The sequence below is a fragment of the Pseudomassariella vexata genome (assembly GCF_002105095.1).
Source record: "Pseudomassariella vexata strain CBS 129021 chromosome Unknown BCR38scaffold_1, whole genome shotgun sequence".
Classification (NCBI taxonomy): domain Eukaryota; kingdom Fungi; phylum Ascomycota; class Sordariomycetes; order Amphisphaeriales; family Pseudomassariaceae; genus Pseudomassariella; species Pseudomassariella vexata.
Window position 1 is genome coordinate 3,414,477 of NW_024467956.1, and position 13,016 is coordinate 3,427,492.

At 51.3% G+C, this 13,016-nt stretch overlaps 4 protein-coding genes across 4 annotated transcripts; 1 reads left to right on the plus strand and 3 right to left on the minus strand.

Annotated features, from left to right (window-relative positions):
- Nucleotides 1–325: 325 nt before the first annotated feature.
- Nucleotides 326–697, minus strand: BCR38DRAFT_404895 (uncharacterized protein; the record flags this gene model as incomplete). The annotated part of the gene is made up of 1 exon (XM_040857898.1): nt 326–697. The coding sequence occupies one exon, from the start codon at nt 695–697 to the stop codon at nt 326–328; it is 372 nt and encodes a 123-aa protein (XP_040721453.1).
- A 1,689-nt stretch (nt 698–2,386) lies between these two features.
- Nucleotides 2,387–5,569, minus strand: BCR38DRAFT_418249 (TAP-like protein-domain-containing protein). The gene is made up of 4 exons (XM_040859212.1): nt 5,025–5,569; nt 4,113–4,951; nt 3,460–3,937; nt 2,387–3,403 (listed from the first exon to the last, which is right to left on the minus strand). Exons 1-4 carry the CDS (start codon nt 5,235–5,237, stop codon nt 2,645–2,647), a joined length of 2,289 nt encoding a protein of 762 aa, XP_040721454.1. The 5' UTR covers nt 5,238–5,569; the 3' UTR covers nt 2,387–2,644.
- Nucleotides 5,570–7,307: 1,738 nt separating this feature from the next.
- On the plus strand, nt 7,308–8,857 carry BCR38DRAFT_22248 (uncharacterized protein). The gene is made up of 4 exons (XM_040854260.1): nt 7,308–7,662; nt 7,728–7,996; nt 8,053–8,391; nt 8,457–8,857. Exons 1-4 carry the CDS (start codon nt 7,571–7,573, stop codon nt 8,648–8,650), a joined length of 894 nt encoding a protein of 297 aa, XP_040721455.1. The 5' UTR covers nt 7,308–7,570; the 3' UTR covers nt 8,651–8,857.
- A 1,369-nt stretch (nt 8,858–10,226) lies between these two features.
- Nucleotides 10,227–12,120, minus strand: BCR38DRAFT_22286 (ATP-NAD kinase-like domain-containing protein). Its single transcript, XM_040854261.1, has 2 exons — nt 10,855–12,120; nt 10,227–10,799 (listed from the first exon to the last, which is right to left on the minus strand). Exons 1-2 carry the CDS (start codon nt 11,969–11,971, stop codon nt 10,351–10,353), a joined length of 1,566 nt encoding a protein of 521 aa, XP_040721456.1. The 5' UTR covers nt 11,972–12,120; the 3' UTR covers nt 10,227–10,350.
- Between the last annotated feature and the right edge of the window lie 896 nt (nt 12,121–13,016).

Here is a 13,016-nt window from a genome sequence, read left to right on the forward strand (position 1 = left end):
TCGATCGCTATGCAGGGGCGTCGGAAGCGTCGAACCCCATTTCGACAGTCGCGCATAGTAGCGTTAACCCAATAGACTCCATACGTCTTTGGGAACAAATCGCCTGCCGATTGTATCGCTATTGATTCGACAGGTGCCTGTGCAAGGCCCATTTGCTTTGCGAATTCCACACTCACGCAGTCAACCATAGAATGTGTATCCAATCCCACCATAGTCTTTGTTTCTCGGGAACTATATCTTGGTGATTGGATCTGACAGGGTACCAAAAAACAAGCATGTGTCCCTAACGAGAAGCGATTTGGTTTGGTCGTGACGGTAGGGTCGCCTACGACCCGCTTTCGTTTCCCCCTTGAAGTTCTTCTACCTTCGCGGGTGCCTTTTCGGGGCACTCAGGGACGAAATGATTCCAACTCCCACAGCAATAACAGATGAGAACCTTTCCGTCGGAGTCACGGGCTTTCACGTCCTCTCCTCGTGTGACCTTTTCGGGTTTCGCTTGTGTTACGCCTTGTCGTTCCACTTGGGTTCCCCCACGGCGGTTCCCGCGATTTCTTCCTCGGTATCCCCCACGACCCCACGGGGTCGCTGTCGACTCCGTCTTGGGCTTCTTGTTTGCACCTTCGGGAGCAATCGCTTCGTCATGTTTTCGCTTTAGGGACTGTATCTGGTCCCAGTAGAGGGTCGCAAGGGGCACCATTTCCTGCCGGTTTTGAGGTAATGTCCCCTTGGCCGCTTCCCTGATTTTCAACCTAAGATCTTCCTGTAATTTCCCGTAGAAATAAAGGGCACGATCGGGTTCGGGTCGCGGAGGTCTTTTAATCTCCCATGAGGAGAGATAGATGTCGAAGTCTTGGGGATGTTGATCCGGTCGGTGTTTTGCTTCTTCAAGCGTATCCGCAATATTGGCTTCTGCGTTTCCGGATCGGTCTAACCACTGTGCTGTCCATTCCTTGAATCGATCCCAGTCCGACCGTTTAGCATGGAGTGCAGCTGCTCCTTCGAGGGCTGCAGCTTGGCATTCCCCTTCCCAATTCCCCTTCCCAATTCTCTTGACAAACTAGCTCCATCTTGGATAAGGCGGTGCGAATCATCTGTGCCGGGTTGTCATCGTATAGTCCCGGGGCAGATAAGAAGCATCGATCTAGCTTAAGGAGCCAGGCGTTTCGCTCACGAATCGTGAATCTTTGTTCGAAGATTGGTATATCGTTTAATAGGTCGATATCCTTTGTCTTCCTTTTACCCTCATGAGACCTAGATCTCGACGACCGACGGCGCCGTCCGATACGTTGTCCTCCGATTAGTTCCGCCGCTATCTTATCTTCTCGGTCCGCTAATTCCTTCCATTCTTCAAATCGTTAGACACGCGCACGTTTCGCCGCTAAGTCGGCGTCGGTAACTTCAAGGTTTGGCGACGTTTCTGGAGGTGGGGTAGTAGGTTCCGAAGAGGATGTTCCTGCGTCCTCTCTATGAGCTGTCTTCCCGGCCCTAGGATTCGACATAATTGTGGGTAGCCTATGTGGAGGTTTCTTAATTGTAACAATAAGTGAGGTGTGAGTAGAGGCCAGGCATAATCGTCAATTCCTAACGCCAGTATCAATTAGGTACAAAGAAAGAAACTTGCCCCTGGAAGAGTCCTTGGTGCTTCGAGCACTATTTGAGTGTCCTAGAAGGTTTTGTTGAAACGCCATCGGGCCCGATCGCGACCTTCTAGCCCATTCGAATTCTAGCTTGTGACAGGCTTATCCTGCGTGTAGTCCTGTATATTCTACTTTAGAGTGTGCCTTTTTATTATCCTTCGTACTCCTAACGATTATTTCCTCGTAGCTACTTGAGCTACTTGGATCGGGTTCTTCCCTTTCTTCGGAACACTTAATACTAGGAGTTGATTTGTTTGGTTTCCTTCATTTCTTTGTCCTCTTTGTCCTCTACGGAAGTCCTCTATCTTACTTTACCAGGATATTCGACCCCTTCATATAGTATAATCACTCCTAGACTTTAGGTTTTAGGGGCAAATCCGGTCTTTCCTTTCCGCTTCGGGCTAGCTATAGCCCAACTACTTTCTTAAACAGGACGTTCGGTGAACTCCTTCAGGACTAACGAAGGCCCTAATAGCGGTAATAGTATTTTGCAGACGCTCTGTAGTATTCTCGAGCCGAATTCGAATACGTTTTATTCGATCTGTCTTAGAGTAGGTCAATGAGGCCTTTGGGGTAGCTTTTGTACGGGATTCGGATCTTCTTTTAGGCGTGGTCGCAGTGCGGTCTCGTTCGGAGCAGGAACAAGCAGTATAGTATACGACGCCAAAGAACGATACAATTCAAATGGGAAATTCTGTAAAATAAAAGGTCCGTATTTATAGCAACATGAAAAAATCACATCATTACGACTCATATGCTTCTCAGCCGTCTTGTGACTCGACTGTGAGAAGTTTATTACGACGGATGACTGGCTACCTGGCTGCCTGGCTTGTCTGGACGGTGTTGAACGCAACGCATTTCCAACTGATGCTAGTTCCTCACGCATCATGTCTGAAATCGATTAAATGCTATTAAGCATGACTGTCATTGGACAGACGTGCATGACGACTTGCAGCTGCCCGCATTAGGATTAATATGCCTTGCAGTGTAGAATCTAACCACAGCTTTCACTCCAAACGAGGCTCTGTCCCGTCTGCCTTGCACTCACACTCACCATCCGTCCCAGTATCGGTATCACGATGTCTAAGATCCCTAAATGGCGCCTGAAGCAAAATATTCCTAAACGCTTGATAGCCATCAAGCTGCTCATTCGAGAACTTCCCGAACATCAGAGCACGGAAGCTGCTCCAGTTCTGCAACCACTCGACCTCATCCTCAGAATGCTCCCGAAGTAGTTCTTCTACCTTCAACTCGTCTCCATTATCAAGCCAGTCCAGCTTTTCGTCTGCAGTAGAATGTCCGCGGTGGTACTGAGGCCGGATCTGTTTCCAGGGCTTCTCATCACAGTCGCACGTGGTCCAGGTCCCCTCATCCGGGCCGGTGAAATCCGGTGCGGGAGGCAGTTTGCCTTGATTCAGGTAGGCGCGGATGTGCTTGATGGTGCAGATCGAGGTACACGAGACGGAGCAATGCCCCGATGATTGTTGCTCGACGATGCTCGCATTAACGAACTTGCGGGTCATTTTCAGAGCGGCGTGTAGGGGTGTCACGGGATCGAGATGGCTAGACAGGAAGAGCAAAGGGAAGTCAGTCTCGATCGGTGCGGGTCTATGGGCCGGGTGGTCATCCCAGCGCATCGGTGGGTCTTTTGCTTCTATGTCCCAACTGTTGCAGCCCATCATGAGGCTCATCCAGACGTCAGCAAAAGAAGAATACGAGGCCAAGTCCTCGAAACGTTTTTGGAGTTCGGGCAATGTTTCGTTCATCTACCCGGATGATTATTATCGACGGTACTGAAAGATGTTAATCCGTGATGGCTCACCGTATATCGCTTGTCACCGCACATAACTGCTCTTTGGGCATCGTCCGGCCAGATAGGCAACGATATATTGCGGCAGTAGGCGGGTAATGTTGGCGGCATGGTAAAACGGTGCAGATCGCGATTTTTTAAAATCATATTCAACAGGTCTGCTATCGCAGGGTACGAAACGATAGGGGAGTAGAGGGATTGGAAAAGGACCATTTTTATGTCGCTCGCGGTCAAGATGACCGGGAGGTTGACTTGCGGATGTAGCACAATTCTCGGCTCTTTATCCAAAGATGCCATGATCTCGCTGTGGCGATTCTTAATGTCCGTTGAAGAATCACCAAGGCGATAAAGAGCACATCTCGGGCCGGCCTCGTGGCAGTAACTGAAGAAACTATCCCATATCTTGTCGGCATCGAGGAGGCTGTCCATCCAGACAGGCTCTACGTAGTGGTCAGCATCGACGACGCCATCCAAGATGACTCGTCCGACTCTGCAACAACGGGAGTCAGTAATTTTTATCACCTTGCGAGGATATGAGGGACATTTTGGAAGTCCTAACTCGTGTCCGAAGAGCAAAAAAACACTGCGACAGCTCGATTATGCATGCACCTGTGGTTTTGGAGACAGACGAGAAAGGGGCAACAATAACTTCCAAAGTTACATACTTGTCGGGAAACATGGCAGCGAACGTTGCTCCGAGAAGAGTGCCATAACTAAAACCCCAATAAACAAGCTTTCCTTGGGTGGTCACAGCAGACGTCGATTCCGATGCGGAGTTCATCTCTTGTAGATGGGACGGCATCTTGACTTCCGCATGGCGCGCAGACTCTGTAGGCTTGGTAGGCTTAGTAGGCTTGGCGGGTTTGGCATCATGCCCCGTCGATCTCCACTCATCCCAAGCATGGACGATGGAAAGCATGTCTCTAGCACCATTGGCAGTATTAGCATACTGAAATATGCTATTATTGCCGTAGCGGTCGGAAACGTTTTTGCACTGTTGCGCCGCGGCCCTGGATCGAACATCGATCTTTCCAATTGCGACGTTGCTCGAGTTGACGAGACCAACGTCATGCCCTGATAAGGACCAGGCAAGCCTGTTCATGAGGGCAGTATTACGGTCATCAACGCCCGACCAATTCTCGGACACTTCGAAACAGTCAGCCTTGGGCAATGTCGCTCCAACGCCACGGGGATCGAAGCCGATTATATCGTGGTTTCTGCCGACGATTCCGGCGAGCATCGGAGCGGCGGCGGCGACGAACATTGTTCCACTTCCACCGGGCCCCCCGGGATTGACGAGCAGCGGCGATTCCGCATAGGACGCTGGGTCATCGGTGCGCCCTTGCCCCGGAGCCAACACAAGGGCAATGTAAACCTTGGGGTGGTCGGCCGACTCATTGAGCGGTCGGTGGTAGTCCATAGGGACAGTAAGTCGGGCACACCTCAAAAGGTATGCAGCAGCAGAGAAGCACGGGTGCCACTGAAGTTTCTCATGTGGCTCAATCTACACAATAAGTGACAACTCAGTCCTTGGCTGCAGTTTTGCCAGAAAATCGACCTTTCTTGGGAAAGCTTACTTTATCCCAGTGGATGCCTCCATCATCAGGAACATGGGCAGGGAGATCTCCCGTTGAGCGCAAGGCATGCCAATTGATGGTGACGGAATATCGTACGATCCAAACGAAAGCCAGGGAAAGTAGGAGGGTCGATGGGCGGCAACCCCAGATTCGATTTCTGGGCGCCGGTCGAACGGTCGGGGTGCATTGCCTGTCTTTCTCACTAGGCGCCATGATTCATTAATGGAGACGTCACTTCGCGCTTAACTGACTGAAGTAGATGGAAGATGAAGCAGAGCAGAGAAGAACATATCTGACTCGAGATTGTTCAAAGGAGGCGAAGGTCGAGCGTAGGACTCTGCGCCTGGTCTACACATTTCAGCTGTCGTGGTTACGTAGCTATGCGCAATCGACAGGGAGCATCATTCGGTTTCGACCAATGGCGTTGACTCAAGCACTTAGAGGTTGCAGGAAGGTATCGAACAACGGGCTGACAAACATCGCCAGTTATTTCTGTAGGAATGTCTGCAGCCTCGAACTTTGCGGGTGTTTGGCACACAGCGACGAAGAATTGGTATTTCGCTCTATTCTAAAAATGGAGGGGTCTTCCCGCCTGCGTGCTTCATTGTTCGTTCCTTGGAAACTCGCGACAGAGGAAAACAAGACAGGGTTGAACTGCTGAAGATAGGCGACGCTCGGGCTGCCAAGATAGGCTCGTTTCGCGCTAAAAAGGAGCCCCCAGCTTCCCAGGTTCCAGGGTGGTCGTCAGCGAGAACCGCCAAGCGGAACGCCAAGCGGAGCACGACAACTTCACAGAGGTTCCAAATTTTTCTTCAACTTGAAATCACTAGGACTTTGTTTTGAGGCTTTCAATTTGCGTCTGAAGCGTCCATTGATTCTTTCCCATGCCCCTGCCCACTTCGTAAGCTCGATGTCCACCCGCGACGGGACCCCTTGACTATTGTCCGACAGCTGTCAAGTTGCATCGCCGATTGTCCATCCTAACCTCACATCCGACCTGGAGACTGTTCCAACTTCCTTACTGGCCCATCCGTCTCTTGGCTGTGCTTCGGTTTCGTCGATAGGAGGCGTGAATCAGAAACCCCCGAATTCATTACCAGAGCTCCGTCTTGGCCAAGTTGACGATCGATCGTGTCCCCGCTTCGTCTTGGTAATGCCTCGTACTTCTCTCATTGTCCTTTCATCCAATGTCAGGACGAAGCATGACCAAACCAGCTTCTAGTCCCAGAATAGTTCAGGTTCGGAGTGCAGGCCACAGGTTTGCCCATGCCAAAGTTGGTTGACGTACACTCAAACTTCGGCTACAGATCACGGACAGCCTGTCTGTCACGTCTTAGTCCATCTCTGATCTCTTCGTCCAGACTTGGGTTGGCTGTATGATCGCCCGCAGAAACCTTTACTTCCCGCATCGGCTGCAGATGTCATAATATCAGTTATATCCTTACGCTGGTTACAAAAGTAAAGTCTTGGAAGTTAGAGGTTGCCTGCAAAAAGCATGCGCCATCGTGATGAAGATCTGCACTGGTCGAGCCTACAGCTCCTGCAACGCTCTCAGTTCTCGTCGGCATTTGAACCCTGGTTCCCAGCTACGCAAGTAACCCAGTAGGTAGATAAAACCAAGTGTTTCTTGCTGACTAGACCTATTGTAGAGAAAGTCGCCTTGGGGCAGTTTGGATCTAAAACATCGAGCGGCACTTGACGATTGCGTCCTCTTGTCTTGGCTGCATCCACGCTTCAACCCTAGCACCCCAGAATACCAATCTACCCAGGTCCAGGCCTAGCAACGCATATGGCCAAAAGGTGGTCAAAGACCAGCACAAAACATGGGTCTCCATGTCGCTGGATGCTAAAAGAGCTTGTTAATCTCTTGGCGCACTGGGCGTGGGCGCAACGTACTGCGGTACTTGGGCGCTTGATGATGGCCTTGGCAGGTCTCAAGACTGACTGACCCACTCGCTCAACAATACTCGTCTCACCGTGCCTACCAGTGTTCGACTCGCCGCATTGATGGTTCACCATACTTGGCAACTCCAGCCAAGAGCCTCATCATTACGGCAGCTACGCTGATCCGCTCTCTCGACGATGCTTTACTCTGTTCCGACTCGTTTCAAGAGGTTCTGGCATTGTTTGCCAGCAGGGATAGAGTGAAGATATCACATCCCGGTCGTGCTGTGGTATTCTGACCAGTGCTCATGGGTTGTTTTTACTGTTAAGATACAGAAACGCTTGGCAAGCCAGGATTTGAGGCTTCTATGTGGACCATGTCGTGGAGGGTGCTGCCCAGAGGCTCAAAGTCCTTGCTCGTGGCCCAGATACACTGACATATATGAAGCTCATCGTATCGTCTCTAACCTTTTTCTTTTCTTCACTCAGCTGCGCTCAAGTCCTGAATCTAACTCTTTCGTTTCGGTTCCTCACTAATTCTATTCTCCTCGCTGGTCGCCGCTGGTCGTTTTTGTTTATACTGTACTAAACAATTAGTTACTTTCGTCTCTACAACAAACCGAACCAAACCAAACAAAGTCGGTCTTCCAAAACAATTAAAGATGGTCAGATATCACCTCGTTGCCGCCGCCCTTGTGGCCACTGTGTGCTCTCTACCTTTGAACATCAACCTCGGAGCCTACTCACCTGCCTTGTAAGTCACGCAACTGACTACTGGACAGCAACTTTGCTACGGACCGGAGACTGACACCACAAAAGGGTAGTAGGTGATGGTGAAATATCTTTCGGAGGAAACCAAGATGTAACAAGTCTGATGAACGCTCTCGAGGGCGCCGCAGTCAGCGCCGCGGCAGGGTCAGGCGCCGCCGCTGAAGTCGCAGCACCTGCCGTCGCCGCCGCCACTCCAGCTGCCGTTTCGTCCCCTGCCCCTAAAGCTGATACCTCCGCCGCCGAAGAGGATCAGACTACTGCCGCCGATACAACTGCTGCCGATACCTCCGCCGCCGACTCAAGCTTAACAGAGCAAGGTAAGATATTTCCCAGAGATGCCTGGTCGTCTCCAACGTACTGACTCGCATTTCAGCTGCCGATATATCGACACTGCAAGGAATGGGCAAGGAGATCGCACCCCGGGACGCCGCCGACACCGAGGCACCCAAGGCCAAGCGTGACTTGGCCGGGTTCGATCGAGCTCTGCAGTATGCTGAGGTCGCCTTAACCAAGGGTCCTATTATTCAGCTCGGCACTGGTGAGGGTGGCGCCGGTGTTGGTATCATCGTCGATAACAGACCTACCGCCGCCGCTGAGGCCGTCGAAGCGCCTGCCGCTGCTGCCAAGAACAAGCGTGATGAGTCCGAGGCCTCTCAACCGCGCCGCCGAACAAAGGTCACTACCATGTTTATCCGTCGTGGAATTCCCGCTGGTAAGCGAAGCCCGAGTAATTACTCCAAACAAGTACGCAGCCGGCTAACTGGGGCCTCTTGAAAGGCATGCAGACACCAACTGAATTGGAGAGGCGTGATGTTGACACGCTACCTATCGCCGCCCTGCCCAAGGCCAAGCGAGTTGAGACGTCGTCCGAGGAGAAGCGAACCGACACCATAGACGCCATTAACCTGAATGTCGAGGACCCGCAAGGCATCACGATGACGTTCGTCGAGACCTCGGATGACGAAGAGTAAAGGATTTACCCGATTAATGATTCTACTATCATCCCGACGACCAGCGGTCAATGCTCATCTAGACCTTAACTACTTTGTACAATGACAAACAATGGTATCATATCACGGCGGGCGGACCGATTGAGTAGGCAGGCTGGGGGAATGCGGTTGCATCTTCTAACAGGGGCCAATTGTGCGACTTGACCCTGGCTACGAACAAAACTACTGTTTGTATTTTCTTGGCGCGTTCCTGTCTTGGTCCGACATGCGAGAATTCCTCAGCGATGGCAAGTCTGCACTGAATACGGCGCTCTTCGGTTTTGTGGAGGGCAACTATTCCCGAGTCATTATAAACAACTTGAAACAACCAGCTATTTTTGGTTTTGGACTAACTACTCGTCTCGATATCCCCCAACTTGTTGCCAATATTACCTTATGATTCGAAATCAACGCAGAATGCACCAACATGACTTACCGACCCAGTGCTTTGAAAATGACAATGCGGATTCCTGCGCTCGGTGTAACAGCTTCATCCCAACACCCACACATCTGCAGCCAAGAGTCAGATCAGACTCGACCTTGGGCGTTGACAAAGTCAATTCCCGCCTGAAAAACTTATCCAGAATTGACGAATAGACTCATGCCTAGGCTCACGCTTAGACGTGGACTCGGACTTGGCCTCACTCTCCGTACCTGCAGCTACGCTAGAAAAGAGAAAAAAAAAGGAGACTCTCATGCACTTCGCTTGATCGATCAACAGGCCACTCCCAAAGCATGAAGCGAACGGGGTTCAACTTCCCTTTTGAGGAGACCATGCGTTTCAACCCAAGCCTCGCAGATGCCGCCGTGTCGCTGCGACAAGCCAAGAACTTTAGTTGAGGGACATCAATCAGATAAGTGTTCGAGGCTGCCGAGGTGCATTGCGGACCTTGTGTACGTTTACGTACTGGAGTTATGTATGCTCATGTACAACGTACGGTAAACGGTGACCTATGATAGAGCCTGTATGTTTGTTTTGTTTCCCCCCTGTGTTTGTGTGTCCCAGGACTGGGGTTTGTTCCGGCCCAAGGTCAACCTAGCGCTATCCTCGCACGACTTCAGGGTCTTCCATGGCGAGCGAGAAGCCATAAAATCCAAGGATGTCTAACCTGAATAACACAGTTGCACTGCCGAGTCGACGTGCCTTCCCTTGCCTCCGTTCTTTGGCTTCGAGGTAGGTAGTCAGTCTCACACACGGTTTGCAAGTCGGTCGACCGTTGACCTCATGGTCGACTCGCTCCCGAGTGCGAGTTGAAATGTTCTGTTTTTGTCATAGGGAATTCCTTGTATAAATGCGGGATATAAGGTTGCGGTTGTTTCTTCTGTCCTTAATTGGAGCCGTGAACCAGGTCCTTGGAAAGGGGTTCATACAGGGACACATGCAGCTGGTTTCTTTGCACGGTGCAGCCATCTCCAAGAGACGTATTTGCTTCATCTCATAAACAGGACTCGCCGAGTCTCGCCGAGAACTCAATATCGCTCGACTATTTACTCTTCGATACTATTGAAGTCGAATCATTCACTCTTTAATGCAGGAAGTGCGCTCAAGTTCCGTTTCTAGTACCATTCTACAACAAGGAGGGGGGGTTTCTAACAAGACCTGTAACCCCCCTCTCGACTCCGGACAACCCCATCATCTATTATCCGGACCGGTACTTGCGCCATCCCAAATGCTTCCATTGTCAGTTCCATTGCTTATACCCATCATTCTTTTGTTTTTGCCGCGTATTCCAGCCCAACTTTCCACTAATGCTATTAACCCAATCCTCGCTCCGCCGCCCTGGCGGCGTTACCGACGCAAACGGGAAGCGGCTGGCACTAATGGTGACATAGTCTCCGGGCAGGAGCTCGATGCGCTCCCGCCCGTCGAAACTCGCCCACGAGCTCGTCCGTGCGTTGTACGGGGCTCCTATGCGCAGCACGATGGTATCGGGCAGGATGATAGGCCGGAAGGAAAGCGTATGTGGGCAGATGGACGTTACGAGCATCACGGGGTTTTCCGGGTGGCATAGTGAACCCCCTGCTGCGAGGTTGTACGCTGTTGAGCCCGTTGGCGTGGATACGCACACGCCATCGGCTAGAACTGTGGTAAAATGCTCGTCGTCACCAAATATCTCCGTGTATGACATGGCTGTCGTTATTTGGTCAGTGGGAGTTATCGTCTAATAAGATGCGACGCAACTTACTTGGATTGGGCCCACGGTCAACCACAATCTCGTTGAGAATTTCATAGGTTCCGTCAGGCCTGTGAGTGTGTTCGTCTTCCTTTTCCTCTCCTATCAGCTCCTCGATGAGATCTCGACTTCGCTGAAATTCTTCTTCGTCTACCTCGTCTCCGGCAGCCAGCAGCCGCTGCTTCTTCCTCTGACTTCTCATTACGGTGCCTTCGAAACGCAATCGCAAGCTGACGGTAACTCCGTCATTGAAAGCAGTCCCCAGGATTTCCGCATAATCATTGAAGTCAAACTTGGTGAGAAATCCCAAGCTACCTAATGCGAAACTGAGGACCGGGGGAACGATCCGTTGGAACAGCCAGCTGGCGTAAAGGACTGTGCCATCACCGCCTAAGGCGATGATAAAATCGAATGCGTGTGGCCGTGTCCGGCACATATTCTCGTCCCAGTACCTTACTCGTCTTCTAAGCGCTGCTGGGGCCGTGTCGGCGTCGAGTTCACCGGCGTCAACGTAGTCTTTTCCAAGCTCCTCTAATAGTCCCTGGACGTCGAACTTTTTGTTTTCTTTCAGGCTATCTTCCAGGTAAACGGTATACCTAACATCTCTATCCTTGCTCAGAAGCCACTTGGTGACCTCTCTTGTCTTGGGTATCAGTTCTTGGTCATACACCTTGGTGAGAATAAAGATGTTCTTCGCCCGGAACTTGAGCCGCACGCTGCCCAGTCTCCTACTTAATTCTCGCACACCCCATGCCATCTCGCTTAATTGCTTTTTTGTAAGCAGCCGGCTGTGCAAGTCCTCGTGGCTCTGGTCTCCGTTCAAGTCCAATTCGGTCCTGGACCTAGTGAGAGCAGTTTTCCAAGATTTTTCGTCGACTTGACCGGCGTCGCTGTGTTCAGCGCTATCTGATTCAATGATGGACAGCCTCGGATCCTTCGTCCCGCCTGGCTCGGCAATGTGCTCGAGACCTTGTGGGCAAGATGGGTCATCAACCCCGTCGTCGTCGTGGCCTTGGTGGTGGCTGACATCGCGCTGGGGGTTCTTGAGAAACTGATGCACCAGACACTGCGTTTTCTTCGAACGCGCACTCTCGATCAGTTGTGGCGGTATCCTGTCGTTGCTGACCATTGAGCTTTTTCTCCGGTACGGATTCGCCGGGTCAAACGAAACCTGGCACCGCGCACTGTAAGTCAAAACACTGGGCAGAAAACAAGCGGGCGATCGATCGATGATGTACCTCTACGGCCTTGAAGTCATCGTCGCTAGCACTTGATATATGGTCGTCGTGGTGGACATGCTTGGTCTCCGACGCGGACTGCGGCGCCTCTTGCGAAGGCTCATCTTTCGACGATTCCGTCATGGTCCTTGGACAATGAAGGAAGACTGCGACGACTCTACGGGGGGATACTACAACTCAAATGTAGGCGATGATAAGTGCTCCTTCAATCTGCTGCAGCTGTAAAACAACAAGCTTCGGGCTGGAATCTATCCGGCTCAAGAAGTGGGTTGTTCCCAGATTTGCGTCCGTACACTGTAGGAATGAGGTTCTAGAAAAGAGCTGGTGGGGCGCTAGATTACTCAGTTCCCAAGATACCTACCCCTCCAATGCGGGCCGGATTAACCTGATCTGGTTAGCAGATCTTGATGCAGAACAAGATCCCGGGCAACAGGGGTGTTAGCTCTTCCAAAAATGGGCAATGGGAGTTGCCTCGAACTTTCGCGAGTTCTTTGCTCACGTCGTACAAGGTTTTCAGGTGGGTCTGGATGTCATGAATGGTCTTGCGTAAGCAGGAATCGCCTTCTGCTGCGAATACTAACGGTTTCAGAAAATCCTAACTGCGTACAGTACGCGGCCCAACCAACTGGTCACGAACTGAGAAGACTGTCGACAACATAGTTTATTTCGAACGTTTGCACGTTCGAGGCTCTTCAGATTCACGTTTCAAGACTCGTCGGGCTAATGTATCGGAGATTTACTTTACGATGAAGTCAATAGGCGAGGCGCATGCATGCAATTGCCACGATGAGCATCGTGTAACCTAAGTTAAGTTGAGAGTCAGGAACAAAACGGCAACTCGGATCATCCGAACTCTCGCATCACACGGCGGTTGCTGATGCCCAGTGTAACAACCTGAGGCGGCCAGCTCCTCATATACTCTTACAAGAAAGCTCA

Excerpts from the sequence above, each read along its gene's own strand:
- BCR38DRAFT_418249 (XM_040859212.1), bottom strand. The coding sequence starts at position 5,237 with ATGGCGCCTAGTGAGAAAGACAGGCAATGCACCCCGACCGTTCGACCG. Across the intron at positions 4,952-5,024 it reads GAGGCATCCACTGGGATAAA|ATTGAGCCACATGAGAAACT; the intron begins GTAAGCTTTCCC and ends CTTATTGTGTAG. Across the intron at positions 3,938-4,112 it reads GCTGCCATGTTTCCCGACAA|AGTCGGACGAGTCATCTTGG; the intron begins GTATGTAACTTT and ends CCGTTGTTGCAG.
- BCR38DRAFT_22248 (XM_040854260.1), top strand. The coding sequence starts at position 7,571 with ATGGTCAGATATCACCTCGTTGCCGCCGCCCTTGTGGCCACTGTGTGC. Across the intron at positions 7,663-7,727 it reads GGAGCCTACTCACCTGCCTT|GGTAGTAGGTGATGGTGAAA; the intron begins GTAAGTCACGCA and ends ACACCACAAAAG. Across the intron at positions 8,392-8,456 it reads CCGTCGTGGAATTCCCGCTG|GCATGCAGACACCAACTGAA; the intron begins GTAAGCGAAGCC and ends GCCTCTTGAAAG.
- BCR38DRAFT_22286 (XM_040854261.1), bottom strand. The coding sequence starts at position 11,971 with ATGGTCAGCAACGACAGGATACCGCCACAACTGATCGAGAGTGCGCGT. Across the intron at positions 10,800-10,854 it reads TGACCGTGGGCCCAATCCAA|CCATGTCATACACGGAGATA; the intron begins GTAAGTTGCGTC and ends AAATAACGACAG.